The sequence below is a fragment of the Miscanthus floridulus genome, chromosome 12 (assembly GCF_019320115.1).
Source record: "Miscanthus floridulus cultivar M001 chromosome 12, ASM1932011v1, whole genome shotgun sequence".
Lineage (NCBI taxonomy): Eukaryota > Viridiplantae > Streptophyta > Magnoliopsida > Poales > Poaceae > Miscanthus > Miscanthus floridulus.
This window is the reverse complement of record NC_089591.1, coordinates 54,559,845-54,584,203: the sequence shown is the minus strand read 5'-3', so window position 1 is coordinate 54,584,203 and position 24,359 is coordinate 54,559,845. Positions and strand designations below refer to the sequence as shown.

The 24,359-nt window shown below is 41.7% G+C and overlaps 1 protein-coding gene, 1 long non-coding RNA gene and 1 pseudogene across 4 annotated transcripts; 1 reads left to right on the top strand and 2 right to left on the bottom strand.

Annotated features, from left to right (window-relative positions):
• Positions 1-502: 502 nt before the first annotated feature.
• Positions 503-5,421, bottom strand: LOC136497434 (protein HEAT INTOLERANT 4-like; annotated as a pseudogene).
• An 11,795-nt stretch (positions 5,422-17,216) lies between these two features.
• Positions 17,217-17,761, bottom strand: LOC136497050 (uncharacterized). Its single transcript, XR_010769181.1, has 3 exons — positions 17,637-17,761; positions 17,395-17,529; positions 17,217-17,312 (listed from the first exon to the last, which is right to left on the bottom strand). It is a non-coding gene; the product is annotated as an uncharacterized lncRNA (long non-coding RNA).
• A 1,340-nt stretch (positions 17,762-19,101) lies between these two features.
• Positions 19,102-22,361, top strand: LOC136496384 (cyclin-dependent kinase G-2-like). 3 transcript variants are annotated; one of them, XR_010769039.1, is made up of 8 exons: positions 19,102-20,698; positions 20,786-20,914; positions 21,035-21,170; positions 21,261-21,349; positions 21,442-21,553; positions 21,646-21,752; positions 21,852-22,029; positions 22,165-22,361. XR_010769039.1 is itself a non-coding variant. In XM_066492044.1 (7 exons), the coding sequence occupies exons 1-7, from the start codon at positions 19,290-19,292 to the stop codon at positions 21,946-21,948; spliced, it is 2,079 nt and encodes a 692-aa protein (XP_066348141.1). In that variant the 5' UTR covers positions 19,102-19,289; the 3' UTR covers positions 21,949-22,361. The 3 variants fall into 3 exon arrangements, 1 of the variants encoding a protein (XP_066348141.1); XR_010769038.1 differs by having other exon boundaries at positions 22,101-22,361; XM_066492044.1 differs by having other exon boundaries at positions 21,852-22,361.
• Positions 22,362-24,359: the final 1,998 nt, after the last annotated feature.

The following is a 24,359-nucleotide window of genomic DNA, read 5'->3' as shown; positions in this document are numbered from 1 at the left end:
AGCAACAATCACATAGGGCATTTTAAAAACAATCAAACACACTCATAGGAAACAACTCGACTATGCAGTCGGATCATCGGGTGCGGTGCTGAACGCCAAGCTGCTTCTTCCTGGCCGAGATGGAGAAGTAGCCAATCGCTGTGGCAACGAAGACAGAAGCAGCTTCTTCCCGACGAAGGGGGCGACGGAGCATGATGAGGGCGACGGAGGGGAGCAGGAGTATGGCGCCGATGGGGAGAAGACAGAGGAAATAGGGGTTGGGCGCCTGTGCCGAGGGAATGCGAGCGTGGGCTCACGGTACAGAGAACGCAGTAGCACTGAAACCCAGATTTACTGCGTTTGCGTAGAACTTTAGATTGCTTTCATATAGAATCCGATTTACTCTGAACAGCATGATTCTCTGTACATCACATCGTGTTGCATAGCTTGCACATAGCAGATGTTAAAACAGTCACAGCATAACCATCAGGCTGTGCTGTGACGATGTTAAACTCATGAATCCTGTGCCGAAGCTTCACTATTTAGATGATGAAAAGGGAACAAATTGTTCCTTAATGATTTGTTTAGTCTCAAAACTACCTTGACCCTCTGAATGCTACACAATAATCTTATCCTGCAGGATTGTATACACCGTACAGCAAAACAAGATGCCCAAGGGGGTGAAAATCTGCGGCCTGAGGGCAACTCTAGTACAATACAACAGTAAGACCACATTCGAAGATGTCACCAAACTGTTCTCCCCCGGGTTTCAAAATTTTTTTGATATCAACTCCTCAAGTGACACGCTGGCCAAGCGCATGAGATCAGGTCATCAGGAAAGCCATTACATCAGATAATGGGCATTCCTGTAGTATCTGTTGATGTACCTAGCCTGCAGAAAACAATAGGTACAAAGTTAAATCTATTCAGTTATGCTTTAACTGAGGAATGCTTAACAGCAGCGCTGCATACCTTTTCATTGTTTACATCAGGCGTGTCTGGGGTTTTTTACAGGATAAAATTTGTAAAATTTGATATTCTCGAATGCTTCTTTCATTTTAGGATCCATGTCATCGATAGCTTTCTTCCTGGCTTCTTTAGCCTACATAAGTTTGTGGAAACATTGAATACTAATGCAACAAATCTCTTGTGAATAAAATAAATAGTTCCCATGATTGTGAACCTGTTTCAGCTCTCTCTTCCTGTCTCTAACCTTCTCCTTGAGGAACTCCTATCAAATAAATGTGGCAACAAAACTGTAAGTTTAAGACACAAATGTAACCAATTCTTGAAGATTAGCTTAGCCACAGATTAAGCACAAAATAAATGCAGTACCTTGAATTTTTCTTTCTCACCCTCTGGCAGGCTACCTTCTTGAAGTTTCTGATCTGCAAAATCCTGTTAGACAACATTGAAGCCATTCAACACGGATGCACTTTCATGGGTAGCAACTCTAGTATATTGAGCGGAACAAAACACATTTCAACACAAACCTCGTAATCATCCATTTCCCAGTCGAACTCATCTACTATCTGCAGCAAGCAGCACAAAGTAAACACAGTGATGCATGACAACAATCTACAGCTATATGAAATAAAAAACTCAAGCATAAATTAGGAGGCATCAAGTACACTAATGTTGGATGGGCCAACTAATAAAATTGTTAAAGAGGAAACAACAGTGAGGCAGTGAGTAATACTCCTCACTGAAATAAATAAGGAATCTTACCGGGGGTTCTAGAGGATATAAGAAATTGATAACTGTGTCATCCTCGTCTTCAAAAGGTTGCAGGGGCATATAGTCTGCAGAGATGATAGACAAGGTTCATACAGAGATGAGGAGATTACTCAAAAAAAAGAACAAAAAACCAGATAATGCCATACATATTTAAACTAAATGACTTACAGACTTATAATTAATAATTAGTAGAATAGTTCGACGATGTGTGAATATGCAAGAACACATGTAGGGCTTATAAAAGTTCAGCTGGAATGTTAGGTTATTTCAAATGATTGCTTGTGCTGTTTTAGAAGGTGTTGACCTCAGCCACCTAGACGGTTCCTGAGCACCACCGTCCCACCTAGCTTATGATTTCTGCATAGATTTAGGTTGTCATTGAACACTATATGCCACCTCAACGCTTTCCATTTTTATAACAAAACATGCTTGGACACTTTACAACTTAACTACAAAACAAGCACAAAACTCATTACAAAAGCTGATTTCAAGCCATAAACAACACAACAATCAGCCAACTAAGTAGAGACTAAAGGGTTTAGAAGACACTATGTTTCTTTGTGGCCACGTTATTCAACTGTCATTCCAATGAATTAACTGACATAGAGATTAAGCTTACAAGGCATGCAGTAATCAAACTTCTTGACTCTCTCAATTTTGAGATGCTTCAGCGCAGACCTACAAAAGGTGTAAACCAGAGACTTTGTAATTTGAACCAGTGGTAACAACAGCAGTGCTTAAAAAAAGGAAATATAACACAACAATGGATGAGCACAAATATATAAATCCTAAAGCATGAAATTCCAGAACCATAAATTCGTATTACTAACCTTCGCTGCGTGCATCCGAGAGTGAATATTTTTGTTTTCAAACTGTCAATCCTGCTAAGCCTGCAGAGAAAGCAAAGCCAAAGCTAGAAAAATGAGTTGCAATGACCTGGGAGAACAAACAATAAGCAGCAAATATCATTCAACATGATAATACAAAAGTACCGGTCCTCAAGTGGAACATAAGGCACCCATGCCATCTTCATCGCCTTCATTGGCACGATTTCCTCGTTTTCCCTTTGGACTGAGTTTATGCCAATTTTGTCTGATGGAGGGAAAGGGCAGTCTACCTGCAAAATGAAAGAGTTCAAGTGTTAAATGAGACCCACACCACCCAGAGATAGACAGCAAAATATTTGACCCAAAAACAAATTGTTTGATCGAGCCATCATAAACTGCAAATATAAAAAGCAACACTTGTCACTGCATTTTAGAGTCAAAACACTAATGAAAAGGAAAATATCACCAGCCAAAAAATTTTATCTGGACAGCACCAATATTGTTAAAGAACAAAAATGATTTAATGTACTAAATCTGCCTACCAAAATATAGTTCCATTGGTAATATCAATGGACAAGGTAGATTAAGTTTCTTGCCTTTTTTTTACTTTCAAAATGTTTGTTGCAATTTTTAATCTTAAAGGCTGATATATTTTCAATGTTGTGCAGTTGATAGTACTAAAAAATGGAAACAACACCCACCCACCAAAGATGGTATGAATTGTTTGCTAATGCAAAAGTACAAACAGAATTTCTTAATTGTTTAGCTGGCATATCTATGACCTATATGAGTAGATTTTCATGTCCAGCAGTTATGTGGTTTGCTTCTATGGCTAGAGGCTAGCTGGTATCCCCAGCAAGTGTACGGTGAACCTTATTTGCTTTCAATAAAAGCAGAGTTATCCCGTGATAGAGAAAGAGCTAGATGTTCATCATAAGATGGTGTGGAACTACAGGGGGCATTTTCAATAGGCGTGTTTCTAATAGCACGTTTTGGAACTCAAATTGTGGAATAAATACACACAGGATAGCTGTCCAGCAAAGAGGGTAGACAAGAACTTACAACAACTACGACTGGAATAAGCACTATCTTTGATTCTCCATTAACATCCAATAGCTGGGCTGCATGACAACAGGAGCCAATTAGTCTTGTACTCCCTCAGTTTCAAATTATAAGTCGCTTTGACTTTTTTGGTTCATCCATTTTGCTATGTTTCTAGACATATTATTATATCTAGATGCATAGCAAAATGGATGTACCAAAAAAGTCAAAGCGACTTATAATTTGGAACGGAGGGGTAGAACAATATTCAGCAGGCTCATAAAACTAGTAAGCAAATGAAACATATGGCCTATACTAAAATCCAGTTTATAAATCCAGCACATAAATAGTTTTGCGCAGATAGAATTGTCGAATTTACTAAACTAATAGCTCTTCAAGATTAAATTGAGATTAAAATTAGCCAAGATAGCACTGGTGTAAAATATTACAAAGATTAACAAACATACATCAAGGACTAGTGGCAGCAAATTAATTTTAGAAAGTAGCTGAAAGCGAAGTGCACTTACGCTCGGTGCTTCCAAACATATAAACTGTTTTCCCATGAAGCTCTCCCCCTTCTTCTAAGGCTTTCTGTTCACGAACAACAACCACATATCATCATGAAGGGGGAACTAATAAGCACTCAAAAAGCAAAATGGATTAAAAGATTAACTTTGATCACCATACCTCTAAATTTTCGAAGCTCCAATTGAACTCCTTTATCTTATCAATGTTTTCCCACTGCAGATAATATGGCAAGTTATATAAGTTGTTAAGGAAAAGATGTGAGCTATGTCCAAATGTGGATCACTTACATACACACTACTACAAATTAAAGAAGGCAGGGATGGGAGCAAACCTCAGTACCAACTGGGAAAGCAGATAACCAGAGATCCTCCTGAACATAGCAACAAATCATTAGTCAGAATGCACGTAAAGTAAATAGCAACGTCATCATACAGGGCAGTCAAACACAATCTAAATCGTTATGGTAACTTCCAAAAATAAACCTGGGTGAGCCAACAAGCGAGAAAATGCTTCTAAAGCCATCATGTTCTAATTTTTAGTGGTAATCATACATGGTTCTCAAGACTTATATATCAACCGCAACCAATGGACAGAAGAAAATGTTGACCTATCAAACTGCACTTGCATAGCAAAGCACACAGATTTGAAAATTTTCATCAATAACGAATTCCTAACACCACAGTACTGCATTGCGATTTCGCACTCAGATGAGGAGAATCCAATAGTAAAACCCAAGTATAATCCTACATAACCATGGAATGCCACATTTGAGCATCACCAGCGGCAAAATGGAGCCATCATCCCCTGTTTTTTCGACCAATCAAAGCACTGCAAATCTTGCCGCTAGAGCAACAATCGAAAGTGAAGCCGCCCGCAAGCTAATCAGATCAGGACCAAAACACTACTCGGGGATACGAAAAACCTAACCCGAGCCAGGCCATCCTAGAAAACAAACTCACCAGGTTTCTCTTCTCGGGGAAGTAGTCCGTCTCGGGCTTGGGCTTGGGCGGCGCCTTGACGCGCTTCCCCTGCCCCCGAGTTGCCGGCTCCGTCGCCGCCGCCTCTGGCTTGCTCGAAGCACCGGCGGCGGCCTCCGGCTCGACCGAATCAGTGGCGGCCGCCTGGGACGCCGTACGCTTCTTACCCCTCGGGCGTGCCATCACTCGCGGTTGCTAGGGTTAGGGTTGCGGCTCGCGTTTGGATTGAGCGTTGTGAGAGGGCGTCGGTAGTAGATTTGGGTACGGGGGCGTCAGGGCGTGGAATCAACGCTACGCAAATTTGAAGGAGGGAGGAGGCGGCGCGGGCGGGGGCCGGGGCCTCGTGGCTTTGGCCTTGGGTGGATGTGCGTTCGGCGGGCTGCAGTAGCCGTTGAATAAAACACGCGGCCCAGTCTGGGCCGTCCGATGGCAGTCGGTGTGAGGGTGCGGGATGAGGGAGACACGGGACTACCAGAGAGAGAGAGGCGAAGAAAATGCTTTTGGGCACTGCTTCGCTGGAGATCCGCGTCGTTTGGCAGCGAGATTCAAACTAAGTGCGGCTGACACGTGGGCTCCACCTGTTACTGATCTCGGTTCAAACCTTATTTATTTTAAGTTACTGTCAGGCCGGGGCACTCACTGTGTTTGTGTTTGTATGGGCTAACTTTGGGCCGTTCGTTTCCTAATCTCAGGGCCTGTTTAGGAACGAAGGAATCCAAAACTACGGGAATGGGAAAAAACGCAGGAATAAGGTATGATGAAAAGTGAAAAAATACGGGATTTCAAAACATAGGAACAGAAAATTTAGGCTGTTTGGAACACAGGAATTTATAACATAGGAATTGTAATGCACAGCTGCCTTGGACTTCCACATAGGAAGAGAAAACCAGAGGTCTGGACAGATGTTTCTTTTCCTGTGAAAGTTTGAAGATGGTATAGTATTCCAGAGGAAAGGAATTGGAGTTTTTCCTTTGTTCCAAACGTTCCTCTCATCTTCCTTTCCTCTGCTTTTGTTTCCTCCACTTTTCCTACAAAAATCCTTTCATCCAAACACAGCCTCAAACTTGAATGTTTGATGATGCTGGTTTTAAAAACTATAGTATCATAAGACTATGGTTTTATAAACTAAAGAGACATAAAATTGTGGTTTATAAAAAAAAGGTCATAAGTGGAGTTTCGAAACTCCAAAAAGACTACAGTTTTGATAAAACTATAATTTCAGAGACTACGAGATTTATTGCATACAAACACCTAGTAGCTTTTAAAAACCAAGATATTTTGTAAAATCATAGTATTTTTCCAATACTTGTAGGATCTCTGGTCAACCTAGAGGGGGTGAATATGCACGTTAAAACAAAACTTGAGCAAACGTCAAATTCAAACCGCGGCACTGCCGAGCTGTGGCACTGCCGGACTAGAACAGCGGCACTGCCGTACCTGTAGACAACTTCGAGGCACAGTTCAAAATCTATGAATAGAAACTTAGATCAGAGAAATTACTAAACTTTCTGTAGGTGAATAGTTTATAGATCGATAGCTAGAAGTGGTAGCACAAGTGTATGCAAGTAGATCGACCTCGAACCCTATAAATCACCTCAACAACAGTATGAAATGCAATGGAAGTAAATCAAGCATAATGTGACATACAATATTTATCCCGTGGTTCAGCTCGCCACTAAGGCTTGCCTAAGTCCACATTATTGAGTTTAGCCACTAAGGCTTACGGCTTTGTAACCCTTCCTCGATCTCAAGTTAAGAAAGTTAACTCTTGAGATGAGGAGTGAGTTTACTAGCTTTAAGAGATGGTTAACAAACCACCTGGGGCTGCCACACAGTTGGTAAGCTTCACGGGCGACTGTTCTAGCCGGCTAGGAGCAAGCTCCAAGAGTAACAAACACAATCCACCGGCTAAAACGCGAACCAAGTGCTCCTAAGCTTTGGGAATTAGTGGATTTGCTCTCCAATCGAGGTTTGGAGGCTTTTCTCTCAAGGATTAATGGGGAAATTACAAAGGAATGCTTGGAAGCTCAAGGTCACCAATGGAGAAGAGAGAGAATAAGCAAAGAGCTGTTAGCATCGGTCTGAATGACTAGACGAAGAAGAAGAGCCGTTGGAGGGGTGTGTGAGAGATATAAATACCCTCAACCCCCAACGGTCAATCAAGTCGTGGCAATGTTGTGGCTCAACTGCAGCAGTGCCGCACTGCGACAGTGCCTCTCTTCAGACGCGGCACTGCCGCACCAGGCCAGACATCAAAGGTGAAAAACGTTGAAAAACTAGCTATCTTGGCTGAGCAAAATGAAGACGCATGTGTATAAGATTGAGCACTTGGTTGCACATTTTAGCAAGTTTATTATGTTCCATTTATAGTACAACGTTTCTATACTCAAATTCGAAATATAAAAGAATTTAAACCTCCTTTGAATTTCAAGCCGTCATCATTTATAATTGGGGGCTCCTCCATTTCGTATAACATTCTCAATTCTAGATTCCCTGCTTGTCATCTCGATAAATCTCATTAATCCTCTAATTACATAGGTCATTATCACCAAAACACACAATTAGGGCTTGATTGCACTTTCAATACTTCAAAAATACTTTGGTGTTCACAATTATATTCTTCCGGCTAGAGTGTTTTACTGTTTTCTCGCAGGCCGGTCCACTTTTTTATTTGTCTAGTCACTTGCGAGCGTCGGGTTCAATTCAGTATAGCAAAGTTGAAAGGCCAAAGATTTTCTAGATAACAATAAAAATGAATTTGTTCATCTCTTGTGTCCATAAGAATCATCAGATAACTAATTTAAAAATTATATAATACCCACACAAGTGTCCCACCAAAAACTCAATTCTAACATTACAAGACCATCGAAGAACAAAACATTGTCGCTGCCTCTAACACCAAACAGACCTGGAGAATGTGTTGTTTATTCGGATTCACCTCGTTGTAATTGCACCCTTTGGTGTAACCAGTGTTCCTGTTTTTCTTTAATCCACACTTGTTAAAACGAGTAAACGACTTCATTTATTGTAAGCCATATTATCGAGTAAATGGTCGCACGTCCTATTGGTAACCCCCCTTGTTTGTACCACTTGTGAAAAAATATCATGGACGTCTTTGGGGGTGATTCTAGTACAAAGTGATCCGCTCTCTAGAAATTTTAGCATGTAAAAAAACAAAGAATATGTGTTGTATTGTTCCTTTCTTAGAGAAAAAACACACAATTTGCTTTAGTTCCAATTTCTTCTTGCTAAAGTATTTTTGGTTAGCATAACCTAACATTCTTTTTAGTAACAAAAAATAGCAGTATCTTTAGTCACCAAACTTTATGAAAAAAAAACTATGTTTATGTGTTGACAAGATATCTATACATGAAGTTTATTGTAGAAAAAAGCATCTCTTCATGCTTGTAATTAACCTTTCAAAAATCTTGCTACTAGGTGTTGCCACTCTAACAGATTATTACCTACTAATACAATTTTAAAAGAAACATTAAGTAGTATAGTGTCAAAAGTAGTTTAGAAGAAAAGAGTTGCAAGTAAGGGCACTCATCGGGCTGCACCAATTAGAGAGGGTACGTCATTGGTTTTGTTGAAATATACTCCCTCTGTTTTTTTACATGTCACATTAGTTTTGTCCTAAGTCAAACATTATTATTTTTGATGATCTATTTAAAAAATTTCTTATAATTTCGCAACATATGAGTTACATGTTATGAAAGTATTTCTTATAGTGGATCTAAAAAAATAAATCTTATGTCATGAACTTATATTTTTTTCTATCGATGGTCAAAGATACAAATGTTTTACTTAGGACAAACCTCATATGACATGTAAAAAAGAACGGAGGGAGTATTATACAAGTTAATATATTGAGACTTAAGTAGGGCTCTTCCAAGCCAGAAATCCTCCCAGAACCTTGTCACACACACACAAAAGAATCCTCCCAGAACATTATTTTGATTCCCTCTCCCAGCCTAAACTTGTCTAGTTTTAGAAATTAACCTTTCACCCTCATCAAACTCATCGGAACACGAGAAACTCTGAATTTTTTTGACATGCAAAAGGGTTTTGTTTGACATACTTATTTATGAGTAATTGTTGCCACAAACTATCTTCATTGCCTAATGAACAACCACTTATTTAACAATCATTTATTTTGTATGTCAAGGTTTTGTATGGTAGATGGCTTAATCTGCAACTTCACAAAGTGTGGCAAGCAAGAGGCGACCAGTCGTGACTTATGTTTTTAATATACTAGGTGAATACCCCATGCGTTGCCGCAAAAATTGCTGATAATTTGGAATAAAATTACTTATACAAAGGGATCAACAATTATTATAAGTTAATGTTAGTGAATGACGTGGCACGCTGACGTGGACAACTAAATGCATGTTAGTGGATGACGTGTCTTGCTGGCATGTAGATCATAATTGCAAATGTTAGTTGGTCATAAATGCATTAGATAGTGGACTGATTAGGTGGATGTGGCAGAACCGCCCGAAATAACATGTTTACAGAGGTGCTCGTCTTCCATCAGACACTAAGCATCCGAAAGCAAGCTACAGTGGGCGGTATCCATCGGGCACACCCTAAGGGAGAACCCGAAAGATCCACATTTTTTTCAAGAATCCAATAATGAGAACGAGTTATAATACTTGTCCATTTCATACATCAGAGTTTCTTAAAATTACATTATTACAATACCAAATGTCAGAGCGCAGAATGATAAACAACGAAATTTAAAATAAACATCTAGCGATAGGAACGAGGATCCGGCTGAGCCCACCAGAAGAATCCTCCACACAAGGGTATTTCTCATGCATTACCTGCAATAGGGGTAAATAAATCCTGAATACACAATGTACTCACAAGACTTATCCGACTAGTGGGAATAATTTTCCGACTCCAAGGAATATGATAAGCTTTATGGTTTGCTGGTTTTTTTTTGGCAGAAAGCAATACTAATAGTGAATCCTTATTTATGTTATTATTATCAGACGTATTAAGTTATCATCTAACCAGTCTATATAAGCACATGTTCTACTTTCAAGCAAGAGTTGAGCAAGCAATTTCATTTCTTCTCCTTTCAACTTTCAGTTCTTACTACGGTGTTAAACACGAAGCAAGTCAGTACCGACTCGGCGGCGATTCGTGAACCAATATGCCCAGCTGGGTGCCCTGAAAACACACGTCCTGCTTGTACCCCAGGCATAAGTAGGACCAACCCATCACCCTCCTGTCCTGGGTGTCCAAGTCCCCGTCCAAACTTAGACTCCAAGCCTCCACTCCTGAGTCCCGGACTTAGTGCGGTGCAAGGACCTCCACCACCTCCGCCTCCAATCAGTCAGTCCGAAAAGAGCCGGATCCATGACAAGAGAGCAATAAGTCTTCCCTGCGCCCATACCTAAGTATGTGCTCGGGACAATAGATCTTTAACTTGCCCACGATGCCTTATGCAACGACCGGTCCTTAATCAACTCAGATAGAGAAAAAGTGTAACCGAGCTATGCCCTGTTGGCCGTAGGGCACAACCCCTTACATCCACAATACCCAAATCACATCCTTACCCGATCACCATTTTCTTTTCTACCATTTTATCATGAGTGATCATATTTTATCATCTATTTGCGAGTAACGACAGGTTACTCACGCTACCGATATCCTGTGCATAGCAGCTACTCAACCTGTACTAGTATGACTCATGAGTAGATATATTTATGCATGTAGTTTCTATAAAATACCTATAACTTAAATGCACATCACATATATATATTTAGTGATCATTAAAATAGGGGTTATGCACCGGGGCTTGTCTTGGGTAGGCAATGGGTCAGTAAGGTCAGCACCAACAGGTTCCGGGGCTCCCTCCTACATAAGGATCTTCTCCTCATACTCCTCAATCACCTCCTCGTACTCCTGGTCGTCGACGGGCACGAACTCTACTAACTCGTGACCTACATGCATGAAATGATGATGCAATACTTAGTAACATAGCAACAGCAACTCTTAAAATGAAAGTACATCTGTCCAACTACTAAGCTAGTGCTACCGACCACGATACTAAGTTATCTATTGCTACTATTAACAAGCATGAAGTATGGCATTCATTATTATAGCAACTACAGATATCCATACTCCTAATGTTGATTTACACTACATACGATAAAGTAAAAATAATAGCTACTCTACTTATCAACTTATTTTAGGGCTACAAAATTTACAACAAGTACCTAATAATCTAGTGAGCCTACTTTAAATTTTTATAGCTATAGTTAACACCAATTTACCACAAAAATTCCTATAAATGTTAATCTACATAATACTAAGACATCTAGTTTGAATTTATGAACCTACCATTGACATAACTAACTGTAATCTAACTACACTAACAGGTAGATGGTAATTTTGCAAACCTAACAAACTTGGTTTCACTATTTTTGAACATCTACAGAATTTACTATAATTTATCAAAGGTCGGCTCATAACTAAATTGAAGAAACCAATTCCTAACTTGCGGCCCAACTCGCGTGGCTCGGCCCACAACGGCGCGACGGGCGTGCGCGCGTAGCGTGGCCCAAGCGCGGGCGCGGCCTAGCCAGACAACGGCCCGCGGCGGGAAGGATCCGCGCGCGCCGGTAAAAATGCAAAAACGCCTCCGGACTATCCTGTAATCACCCGAGCAATAACCACACTGTTCCGCGTGTCTACTATTTTACAGCTACGCCCTCGAAATTTCCTATCTCCAAGACGGTGATACCCCTGACGCCCACGCGCGCTCCGGCGCGACGGTGCTGGCACCGGCAGCATACGCCGGCCACAGCAGACCTTCCCCTCTCTAACTACCGAGCCGACTCTTACCTAGGAGCGAACGCGACGCGTCGGGCGAAGGAAACGTGAACCGGGACACTACAACGAGGTCGGACCACGTCGACGGTTACCCTGCAGCCACGGCGGGGGTGTTCCAGTGAGTGACAACGAAAACGGCGCAAGCGAGTTAGCTAGTGAGTACAAGTGACTCACCACGGAACCCCTTGAGGCGGTGGTTCGTTCGGAGATGGTCCGAGCCGAGTTGGCCACGTGCGCACGGGCAGTGCGGCGTGGCACGACGATGGCACGACCGCGTCAGGAAATGCTAGGCGGCGGTAAAGCTTCGACCGAGGTGAGCAGGGCGATTAGCAGCTGGAGTAAAGGCTAGCGGTGCAAGGAATTTCCAAGACATGCACAGGATACGTGGATTGCTGACGGCGCATACCCGTCCGGTCTTAAGGACCCGGTGGCGCGGCAATCCCAAATTGGGGCACTATGCAGCGATACAAACAGCAAGGTGGGGTTGGTTGTGTGTCTGGATACACCGTGGAGCTGAGGGCGGGGTTAATTGCACTGTGGTGGCTTCACTACGGCGAAATCGGAGGGGGCGGTTCCGACGACACGGCGACTGCGAAACAGGGAGGTTAGGACGGCTTGGCTCGGCGCTGAGCGTGGCAGCGGATATGGATGTGAGGCGCAGTGAGGCAGCCGTCCCACGCAGTGTGCAGCTACGCTACATCAACGGGAGCAGTGAAGGCCGTGCAGGCGATGCGCGTGAGCGTGCTCGGGCGAGTGGCGATGTCGGTTCGGACGAGCCGAACACGCAAGCAGGCGCGACGTCGGGTAGTGGCGCAGGCAGATGGGATGGAGGAGGCAACATTCAGTCCTGCTGGACCCTAGTGCATGCGTGTGTGCACGCGAGTTGCAAGCCAAGCGCACAACAGCGGTGTGGACTGAGCGGCAGTAATGGCCGGACGGCCAGCGAGCGGCGACGTCGGGCGGGCAGCGCATCAGGGCGTGTACGGCGTGCACGAGCTGTGCCAGAGCGGGGCGGAAAGGCGGCCAGCGCGGCAGCGCAGGGGCCACGCACGTGGCGTGCTGGTCAGGCCAGCGGCGGTGCCAGGGCGAGCCGAAGTGGTGACCGCGCCCGGAGATGAACAATGTGTCGTGCACGCTTTTTAAAGTAGCTCAAAACTCAAACCCGATGCTCCAAATGTCAAACCAGTTGGTCTATGCTCCAGAGGGTATATAGGGCTATCAATCTAAGCTAAAACACCTTGCCATGGCTTAACCCAATCCTCCTCTAAAAATGCCCGAACTTTGCTTCGTGGACACCTCTCCGACTTAAGAAATGACTACGTCATTCGTTCGGATTCGCGTCACTTTCGGTTTCCAAGCTACCCACTAAGCTAGCTAGTGACTCTCGTACCCGACCACGGGTATTCACTGTCACCTACGAAGTTCGCACTACGAACTATATCAAAATCTCGCATAAGCGTTCTATTGCACTTTTGTTCGATAAAAATTTACTTAGAACCCTAAGCGATATAAAGTGACATGAAATGTAGCATTTGTTTCGTGTTTCCGACGAACGTTTCAAGTTATGTACATTACTTTATACCCTATATTACACACTTTCACAGACAAGTATGATGCCCATGCAGTGTTTTTTAGCAAAAACCGTACATGGACAGCTTGCTTATTTAGAGAAATAGCCAGTGGGATTTTGCTTTATAGAGTTTATAGATTTTTGGTAGCATTTCTATTTCAAAGTATTTCATTAACTCACTGATTCACTCCCTGGTTATTTCCTAGTCTTTGAATTGAATATATTTCTAAAACTACTAGAAAACTAGCTACACAGTAATACATTGTTCGGTCTCCACTCTCTGGCTTCGGTTGATCTGACCTTCTAGGCAATTTGGCACCATCGTCCGTGACTCCATGTCAAGCAAGCTTGGAGTTCTCTATCCTAATGTGTAACTGTAATGCAACACCATTCTGTTCATTTCCACCAATTCTCAAAGGTGAGAGTTCCCTGCATTCATAAATGTGTATATATTTTATCATAAATGTGTATATATTTTATCATCCTATCCGAATTGCTTTGTTTTCCAACATCACATGAATTTTTATGATGTGATTTGTTTTCAATCGCCATTCAACATGCCATACCAATCTCTAAAATGTGCGTATGTTTATTTCATGATGTCACTATTCCTTATCGCATAGAACTTTCTCATTTACGACACTCAAAATTCCCGGAGCAACGCGCGGGTATTATCTAGTAATCATAAAACTTTTATAGCTAAACTTTGATGCATCTGTTCAACGATAGCAAATACCACACACGTGTTTCTAGAGTCTACTATAGATGTGATAATTTGATTTAGTGTTTCAGCTCCAAATTATTACTAAGCATTTGGCATCGTTTGGTAGTAATAGATAGTTCCCTCTTTCTACAAATATACCTTTGAAGTACATGTACAATGCAAACTTGCTACATTCAATTCTGCTTGCTGAATAGAAATGACCAATGAAAAGTGCAAGTCCAGTATAAACAAACACTAATCTCTCAAGTTCCGTAAACAGAGTGCAACGTGCGAGTCTCTTGTCAAGTAACATGAATGAGGATGATCTATAAAGAAGAGTTTCCTACACCTTCACATAAGATGCAGGTGAAACAACCTTGATCTTTTATTTTACTAGGTAGTATGTTCTTATGTTGCTACAGAATAACTAAATCTTTTGTACTAAAAACACACGGATCGTATGATAAGATAACAATACTGTTAAATTAAATACCGACGTCAAAGTGACATTTAATTCAAAAAGCAAAGTTTGTGAAATTAACACAGTCATGGAGAGCGCGACGTCGCAGGCTCACAAACTCTACTGTATAGATTTTTTCGTGATATGGCTAAGATAATATTTTATATCAGCAAAAAGAATTCTACGATATCCTTTTCTTTCATGCGCCAATAAATTCATGAATAAGTTTCGCTGTATCTCCATATAATCATGTACACACATGTTCGAGTATATATGCAAATAGGTTCATGCCCGTGCGTTGCTACGGGACAACTAAACTTTTATACTAAAAACACACAGATCGCACGATAAGATAACAATACTGTAAAAGTATATAACCGACGTTAAAGTGATATTTAATCCAAAAAGCTAAGTTTGTGAAATTTACACAGTCATAGAGAGCGTGGTATCGCGGCTCACAAACTCTAATGTGTAGATTTTTTCGTGATGCGGCTAAGATCATTTTTATACCTGGCAGGAAGAGATTTTTGATATCTATTTCTTTCGTGCGCCAACAAATCCATGAATAAGTTCCACTACATCTCCATACCATCCTGTACACGGCGCTGGCAAACGAATTAGCCACAACTTATGTAATTAGTTTTATAATTAGCTCATATTTAGTCCTTCTAATTGATATCTAAAAATTCAATGTGACATAGACTAAAGTTTAGTCCTAGGATCCAAACACCCCTGACTCTCGACTCCTGCTGGCTGCTCACTTGCACCACAATGTCTATGTGTCTACACATATATACTCTAATGCCAGAACGTCTAAGATGGTCTTTATTATCCACTCTTAGAAAATATCGTAACTTTAAGGTTGTCATTTGTGTATGCTATAGGAATGGGATGCTTTGCACTGATCGATGAGAGTGTCCATGAGAGTCGAAATTTTTGATGCCATTATGATGTCTAAGCTTACCAATCAGACAGAGACAAACTTGATTGTTAAAATATTTTCAATACTGCTTCCATATACTCCGTCTGTCCCAAAATAGAATTTATTCTCGCTTCCCGAGAAGTTATTTTTTTTTAACTTCGACCAATTATATATAAAAGAATATTAATATTTATAATACATAATTAGTATCATTACATAGAACATTGAATATATTTTTATAATAAACTTATTTTGTGATATAAATATTGAATGTATTTTTTACCAGCCTAGTTGAAGTTGAGAAAGTTTGACTTGCACGTATCCCATAACGACTTATATTTTGGGGTAGAGGAAGTACATGCTAATGGGAGTAGTCAACTGGAAGTGGTGATGAACACAACAATACTTTCATATTATATGCTAATGGGAGCACGAAGAAACGTAGAGGAATTGACCTATATACTAATTGTGGGAATATTCGTTTAGGAAATTGCAGAAGGTTTACCAGTCTCACCATGTATAATCTGCACATCTTTTATTTAGGACCACTGATGTTTCCTTCCATGCATGATTATTGTTTCATACATGATTATTGTTTTCTTTCATGCATGTGGCCTCAGTTTCTTTTTCTATCGTGCATTTCCTTTTCTCGCTCGCCCGTTGGACAGCGCGGGAGGTGGGATTGATCGCATGGGGTGGCAGACGGACGAACCAAGGCAATTATCGTACCAAAACAGTGTCCACACTTTGTTCTTTTTAGTTGTATAGGAGATATGAAAATAAAAAAATAGCATCACACCTTGTCCATCTCAACCGGCAAAAACAAGATAATCTTCTTGCTTCTGACATCCAAGCAAGACAATGAACATGTGTACTAGTGATGACGATGCCACCGATTTTTTTTAGCCTTTTACCTGTGTGTCATTATAAAAGATTGAAATTACCTATGTACTATTGAAATTTTTAAAAGTTCTTCAGTACCCTTGCACGAAATTTTTTTTCCCTGCGTGCCACTTCCATCTAATTTGCCGGTAACAACAGCTAACGGCCAACCGAAAAGACGATTTTGCTCTTAGTGGTAGAATGCATCAAAATTTTGATTTTTCTCCTGGTGCCACTGTAACCGTCTGTGTTACAAAAAAAACTTCACTTTTTCCTCTATACCGCTATAAAAAAATTCACTGTAATAACTTGTATATGTGCACATAAAAATTCTAATAAATACAGTAAATTTGCGATACATCCAAAAAATTTGACAATTGCGACAGCCAAAATAAGTATTTAAATTAAGTACATTCAGACATAAAAGAGGTCCAAATTTATCATCGATATGCATTTTTCATTTTAGTAAAACTAGATTTCCATTTTTCAACAAAACTGGATTTTCCATTTTAGCATTTTTCTACGCTTTGCTATGGATTTTCTAAATTTCAGCCGATTATTATATGTAATAAATAAAAGAAAAAGAAAAACCAGAAACAAGCACTTTGCACTAGGCACCATGGACCTTTCACTAATCAACCCGTAGTCAACTAGCATTGTTCACACCTGTTCATATGAGTCACGAGTTTTGCATCTGCACCCTAGCTAAAGTTTCTATTTCTTTCCGACTCCCTCTTCTTCTTCCTCTTGACTATCCCAACTACACATAGAAACAGTACTGGCACATACTAGTTCAGATTTCAGTTGCTGTTGGCGCTCCAACAATTTGATCTCCATTTCCTGTGTAAACCAAAAAATCAGTATGTGCATGGATCCAACATTAATTGCAAAAATCACTTAGCTGTCATCAGAAGTTTATTACCCTAACTCGACTTCTTTTTGCTTCCTGGACAGCATCCTCGCTGCAACCTTCAACTTGTGTTGCTGGTTCAGCTAGTATAAAAATTCGATCAAGATAAACCAAAACTGGCTCTTGTCCCAACCTGCTCCATGGAACCTAATAATCATTGACACAAACATCCTTGAACCCATTCCTCCGTATTACAGAAAACAAATTCAGTATATGACTATATTTACTAAAACAAAGAAAGTACTACTCCAAACCTTGAGCTTCACGGAACCAAGAAAACCAGCTTTGACTCTAACAGGTAATCTCTCTCCTCGCTCACGCGGCACGCCGAGCAAGGGGACCGACAGCCGGAGCGCTTCTCAGCCGCTGAGATGTTGCCGGAGCTAAAACGAAAAAGTGAAGTTTTTTTTTTTTTTTTTTTTTTGGCAACACAGACGGTTACAGTGGCACCAAGGGAAAAATCAAAATTTTGATGCATTATACCACTAAGGGCAAAATCGTCTTTTCGGTTGACCGTTAGCTGTTGTTACCGGTAAATTAGACGGAAGTGGCACGCAGGGAAAAGAAATTTCGTGCAAGGGTACTGGAGAACTTTTAAAAATTTCAATGGTACACAGATAATTTCAATCTTTTATAATGACACATAGGTAAAAGGCTCATTTTTTTTTCTATGGTAGTTTCTGTCACCTAGCATGAAAAACACAACCTTGAGCTTCGCAAATTCATTATATAGCCCCCTTGAATAGTGAGCCACATCATTAAAACTAAACTATTTTATAGGGATCGTGACGTTTAAGATGAGGTGGATCAGACAACTTAAAAAACTATTAGCCTCTAAAACCTACTTATCAAAATCTATACAAAATATATATCTAGATATGCACTAAAAATTTTGCTAAGTGTTGCGCTATCTCTAATATAAAAGAGTTTTGCACTGTAGGTTTCGACCCTATCAACTAACCTAGTAAGCTAAAAGGTTAAGCAAAAAACCTAGAGAAAGCAAGTAAATGCGAAAGCTTAAATTGAGGTAGGCAATGTAAATTCCCGATAATAGTATTTTTCCTGATGTACTAAGAAGCTCACGCTCCCACTTTGTCTTCTCCAGCATCTCTTTCACCCAAACTCCTATGGTGTGGTCTCCGGTGACCACCGGGAGGTAAGATGGGTCTTCGTTCTTTTGCCCTCTGTACTGCTGAGCACTAAGCTCCAGTGCTACAAATCTGAAAGGACCGGTGATGCACTCCAGTGCTTTGTTTCTTCGTGTCTCTTTGCCTGATCTTTTTCCATTGATGTCTTACATACTTACATATTTTTTTAGCACAATTTGATGTCTTATGTGCTTCTCTTTTTTTTCTACTTTGAGGAAAATGTCTTATATGCTTCTTGCTTGGTTACAAATGGAAAAAAATCCGATCGTTGGCCCATTATCTCTGAACAACCAGCGGCCCAGTCCAAAGCGTCTTAAAAGCACGTGTTCAATCATTTAACTGACATCCTGGACCCACGCAACCATCCCTACGCGCAGCCCTACCCGTCATCCACTCACGAAACCACAGGTATGCACGGTGCCCGCGGGTTCTCAGAAGGCCCGAAAAGGAAAAAAATGCATGGAGCCGACCCGTAACAACGCGGAGCGGCCGCCCTAGCAGCAGTCGCCTCCGTCCCACTTCCTCTCCTATTCGCTTCGCCGCCCAACCCAGCTTCCACCGCTGCCTTCCCGACCGTTCTCGCCGCCACCGTCTCCGCGCCCGCCACCCCGCGCGGCTGGCGACCGGCGACCGGCGCCCACGCGGCCGCTCAATCCAAGGCCAGATCCGAACCCACCCTGGTCCGCATCACGCCGATATTTTTTCAGGTTTTTGGTACGGATCTAGGGTTTTCCTGTTGCGGAATCGTTCGATTCGCTCATGGCCGCTGGGCGCCATGGGGTTTACAGGGACTACGAGGCGAGGGAGCGGGAGCTCGACGCGGAGGCCTCCAGGAGGAGCAAGGAGCAGCACCACCATCTCGGCGGCCGCCACCGCGACGTGGACCGCCGCCACGATGGCGGGCGCAGCAGGGGTGGTAGAGACTTTGCCAACGACCACGGTCGCCGACGCTCGCCCCCGCCCAGGAGCCGCCTCGCGGGAAGGCTTGGTGACCGTGAGCCTGGCGAGGTGCTGAGCGGTAGCGCATCTGATGACTCCGGTGGGAGGCCGCATAGAGGGAGGGAGAATGCCGTGCCCGGTTCTATCAGGGAGGGCGATGTGGCAGTAGACTCAGGGATCTCGTCGCCGAGCAAGAAGAGGAAATTCTCACCCATAATTTGGGACAGGGATAGCCCAAAGCCACCACATTCTGATGCAACCAGGGACAAGAAAGTGGTAGAACCTGTGCCTTCTGAGCTCCCTCCGCCACCGCCACTGCCTCCGCAAGACCACAGCCCACTGAGGTTGGCTGTGGAGAAGTCACCTATGGATGCAGAGCCTACTGTTGGTACAGAGAGTGCTTTGCAGTTGCCGGAACATGAGGTGAATAAGGTGACAGAGCTGGAAGAGGAGTATCCAACAATGAGGAACATATCGACTTCAAGATGGGCGGGTGCTAATGATGATGAGGAAGATGGGGCAGCTCCAATGAAGAAGAAAAGTGTTTCTCCTGCAGACCCCTCTGTGGCAGGGCAGTGGAAAAGAGCAAGTCCAGAACCTGGTGAAGTCTCCGGAGGAAGGACAATGTCTAGGTCATCTGACTCAGGGAAAATGGGTAATGATGAGAAAGAAGATTTTGAGGTCGTTAAAGATGACTATATGGATGTCGACAGGGAGCATGCTAGTGACAGTGATACAGAAAACCATATGTCAGATACTGACTCAGACAATGAAATACGCAGACCTGAAACCCCTGAACCAGAGAAGCCACCGCACAGGTGTATCAATATGCTTCAAGGTTGCAGAAGTGTTGATGAGTTTGAGAGGCTCAACAAAATTAACGAGGGCACATATGGTGTTGTATACAGAGCAAGGGATAAGAAGACAAGTGAGATTGTTGCATTGAAGAAGGTAAAGATGGAGAAGGAGCGAGAAGGTTTCCCATTAACCTCTCTTAGGGAAATAAATATCCTCTTGTCTTTCCACCATCCTTCAATTGTGGATGTTAAGGAAGTAGTAGTTGGGAGTAGTCTAGATAGTATTTTTATGGTTATGGAGTACATGGAACATGATGTTAAAGGTGTCATGGAGACCATGAAACAACCATATACCCAAAGCGAGGTCAAATGTTTGATGCTTCAGCTGCTAGAGGGTGTAAAATATCTACATGACAATTGGGTACTTCATAGGTAATTATTGTTTACCTTATTTTTTCTGTTCACATATAGTCTTGAATCTGTTATTGTGTTGTTGATACATGACCAGCTTTTTTACAGGGATCTGAAGACCTCAAATCTTTTGCTGAATAACCGTGGTGAGTTAAAAATATGTGATTTTGGACTGTCTCGTCAATATGGGAGCCCATTAAAACCTTATACTCAACTGGTTGTGACTTTGTGGTACAGGTAGGTCATCGGACAACATCAGATTCCTCAGCAGTGTTTTGGTTTTCTTCTAAAGTTATTCAGTTGAGAGTTCTGTTTGGTCAACCAAGGACTCACCTTTCTTGCTCCTTGTGGCTACAGGGCCCCAGAATTGTTGTTAGGAACAAAGGAGTATTCTACCGCTATTGATATGTGGTCGGTGGGCTGTATAATGGCTGAGCTTCTTGCCAAAGAACCATTATTCAATGGAAAAACCGAGTTTGAACAGCTAGATAAGGTATTTAATTTGCTCTGAACTCCTAGTCAGGCAGCTCTTGATATAAACTTTTATCGATGATATCTCATGTTGAAGCTGCTTCTTTGGCAGATATTTAGAACACTTGGCACACCTAATGAAAAGATTTGGACTGGCTATGCTAAATTGCCAGGTGTGAAAGTAAATTTTGTCAAACAACCGTAAGTGTCTCTACATTTATACTTTTGTCGTTCTTTTACTGAGTGTCATTTTTGTATGACAGAACATCTTTTTTTTTTGTTCTTATTGTCAGGTATAATAGGCTAAGGGATAAGTTCCCAGCTGCGTCTTTTTCTGGGCGACCAATCCTGTCTGAAGCTGGTTTTGATCTATTGAACAGACTGCTAACTTATGACCCTGATAAGGTGCAATTTTTACTCTCAAGTTGGCATTTGATCTTGTGATTCTTATTATCATCATGCATACAAGTCTGATCACACTTCTTTCTCTCGTATAGCGTATATCAGCAGACGACGCTCTGAAGCACAAATGGTTCTCTGAAGTTCCTCTGCCTAAATCAAAGGACTTCATGCCAACATTCCCTGCTCTTAATGAACTTGACAGGTAAATTTTTAACCTTCTCTTCCACGTTGGCCCAATGTTACGTGGTTCTATTTCATCCAGCCAAAATTGATTTTCCGTATATAATTTGAAAATACACAGGCGTACCAAACGGTATCTGAAGAGTCCTGATCCTCTGGAAGAGCAACGTTTGAAAGAACTGCAAGGGAACATAGGCAACCCCGGGCTTTTTGGCTGATCTAGAAGCACTTGCTTGGGTTCCTGTGTGTACTAACTGTTATGCTTCACCCTGAATCCCCGAGGTCAGATGTCTTCTGAGGTGAGGTGACATGGACATGAAGTATCACATCTTCTCGGTGTCTAGCAGCGACTGATAGTGTTCTTTAGCAGGCTTGGTGCCGGTTTAAGTGGATAAGGTTTCTCCTTGTGGTCCATCATAGAAATTTTGTTGCAGGATTAACACCATCCAGATTGATCATAAAAGCAAATATTATCTGCCTGCATCGTAAGGTGTGGCGTGTTGGCTTTTATTGGTTACACCAGTTTGACCTTTGGAACTTCTGTATGTAAAATATTCCAGATTGGTACGTTGTAAACAATGTCCAGTGCGTTGGATTTAAATTTAAAATAAAAAATCATCATTATTAGTTTTCTTTATGCTCCTTGTGCCTTTTCTTTTGATCTTTGCATTTTGTTTGCAAGAGACGAAAGAAGCGCAGGAGAAGGATGCCTTTTGCTTTCACCAGGAAATCAATGGCATTAATACAAGAAGGTAATATATCAAAAGCCAATTGCTGCAAGTGATATGTTGCTAACTAAAAACTAATGAGCGCGGGAGTTCTTTACTGAAAGATCAGCTGCACAAAATGCATGATATCTTATCGCTTTTTATGTGAACAGGCTTAGTGTTAATGTGATATGTTGCATTTCTATGTGCCGGCTGTCTTGTGCTCGTGCACACAGCATTTACAGAGCAGTTGCTCCCATATTGGAAATTTGAAAACGAAAATGATTTAAAGGAATGACCTACATGAGATATTTCTTGAATGGACCTTTTCTTGTTGCCATTTCAACTACAAGAAATCAGTGGGACTTCATAGCTACTATTGGAGTGCTTTTCTGAACTTATTTTCACTGTCAATATATATAGGTGAACTAATATGTCCACAAAGCAAATTTGGAACTTGAACTAATGCGTGCATATGACATCTGCTTGGTATTTACCTTATATCTTCATGTTCTTAATTTTGTAATCGAGGAGAGAAACCACTTTGGATTTCTGGTTATTCATTATGCTGTGCATCTTGCTTCTTATATGCACTCTGCTCCTCTGTTGGTTAACACATTGCTCGAGTTAGAAGTAAATAGTAGGTTCTTGTTCTTCACAGTCAAATCAAATCGGTTAGTACTTGTTTGGGAAACAGTTTTAAGAAGTATGTGGAATAGCAGGAGGATAACTGTTATTGAGAGGAGTCTTTCAACACTGAAATCATCATATGTTATTGAGCAGTTGGTCATATAAGTGACCTGATGCTTAGGAACAATAGGTCACATACATGATGACCTGTTGTTTTGGTCTGCTGTTTGTTGTGCACCTGCACGCAGGTTTTGTAGTAGCCGTGACTGGGAGATTGCTTTTCTGCTACTTGTCTTGTTAGGAAGCTTATGATTATTCCATGATTATGTAGTCTTCACTTGGTTATAGTTAGTTACTTCTTTATACCACTCAAGAGCTTAGAGTTTGTGAAACTCACTACCATTGTTGTATGACACGTCTGCAGCTATAAGCTGTGGCTGCTTCAAGATAGGAAGCTTGATGGCCGTCAGCTTGTTGTACCTAAGTGACTAAATTATGTGGAGGGCCTTCAAAAGTGTTCATCTTTTACTAGTGAACCATGGTGGTCAGTGTACTATCCTTCCTTGTACATTAATGTAACCATTCTTCTAAATTTTTTGGAGACTATTTGTCTGTATTTTTGTTTATATAGGTTGTTGCTTATCTTCAGTTGACAGTTCTAACATTGCTTACAGAATAACACGAAGCGAATTGGTTATTGCGATATAGTAAATAACAATGAATCAAGTGAAAGTTAGCATGTAGAGTATTTGCGATATGTACCGTGCCATTTGAAAGTTTTGGTTACTGTTTGTCAGACCTTCATGCTTAGTATGTGTTGCTGTCCCCGCATTAGATTACTGCACAAGCAGCATTCATGTAGACCCATTTTTCCTTTGTTTCCAACCTACACCAACAACGATCGTCACGGGGTTAGGCTCACTGGTCCAACGGCACTAAGATTATTAGCTTCAATGATCGGGAAGGTTACCTGCGAGGATGTTCTTTATGCTTTGCTTCCCATCTATTTTGTTCCAGCCCAACTTTTTAGGATAACATGAAACTTGACTCAATGCCAGCTCCTCGTATATAGAGGACCGAGCAAGGCTCGGTTGGCTAGCTGCCCCGGCGTGTGAGCAGCCCACCCGAGTTCGATCCCTGATCGACTCACGTGCCTCACCGTTGTCTTTGATTTTTTTCAGGATTTCTGCCTCTCGTGCGTGATGCCGGTATTGTGACGTGCCCATTGCCTACGAAATAAGTGGATTTCGGTGATCTCAGGAAGGACGCGGTCTTCAGATCTAGGTGTAGTT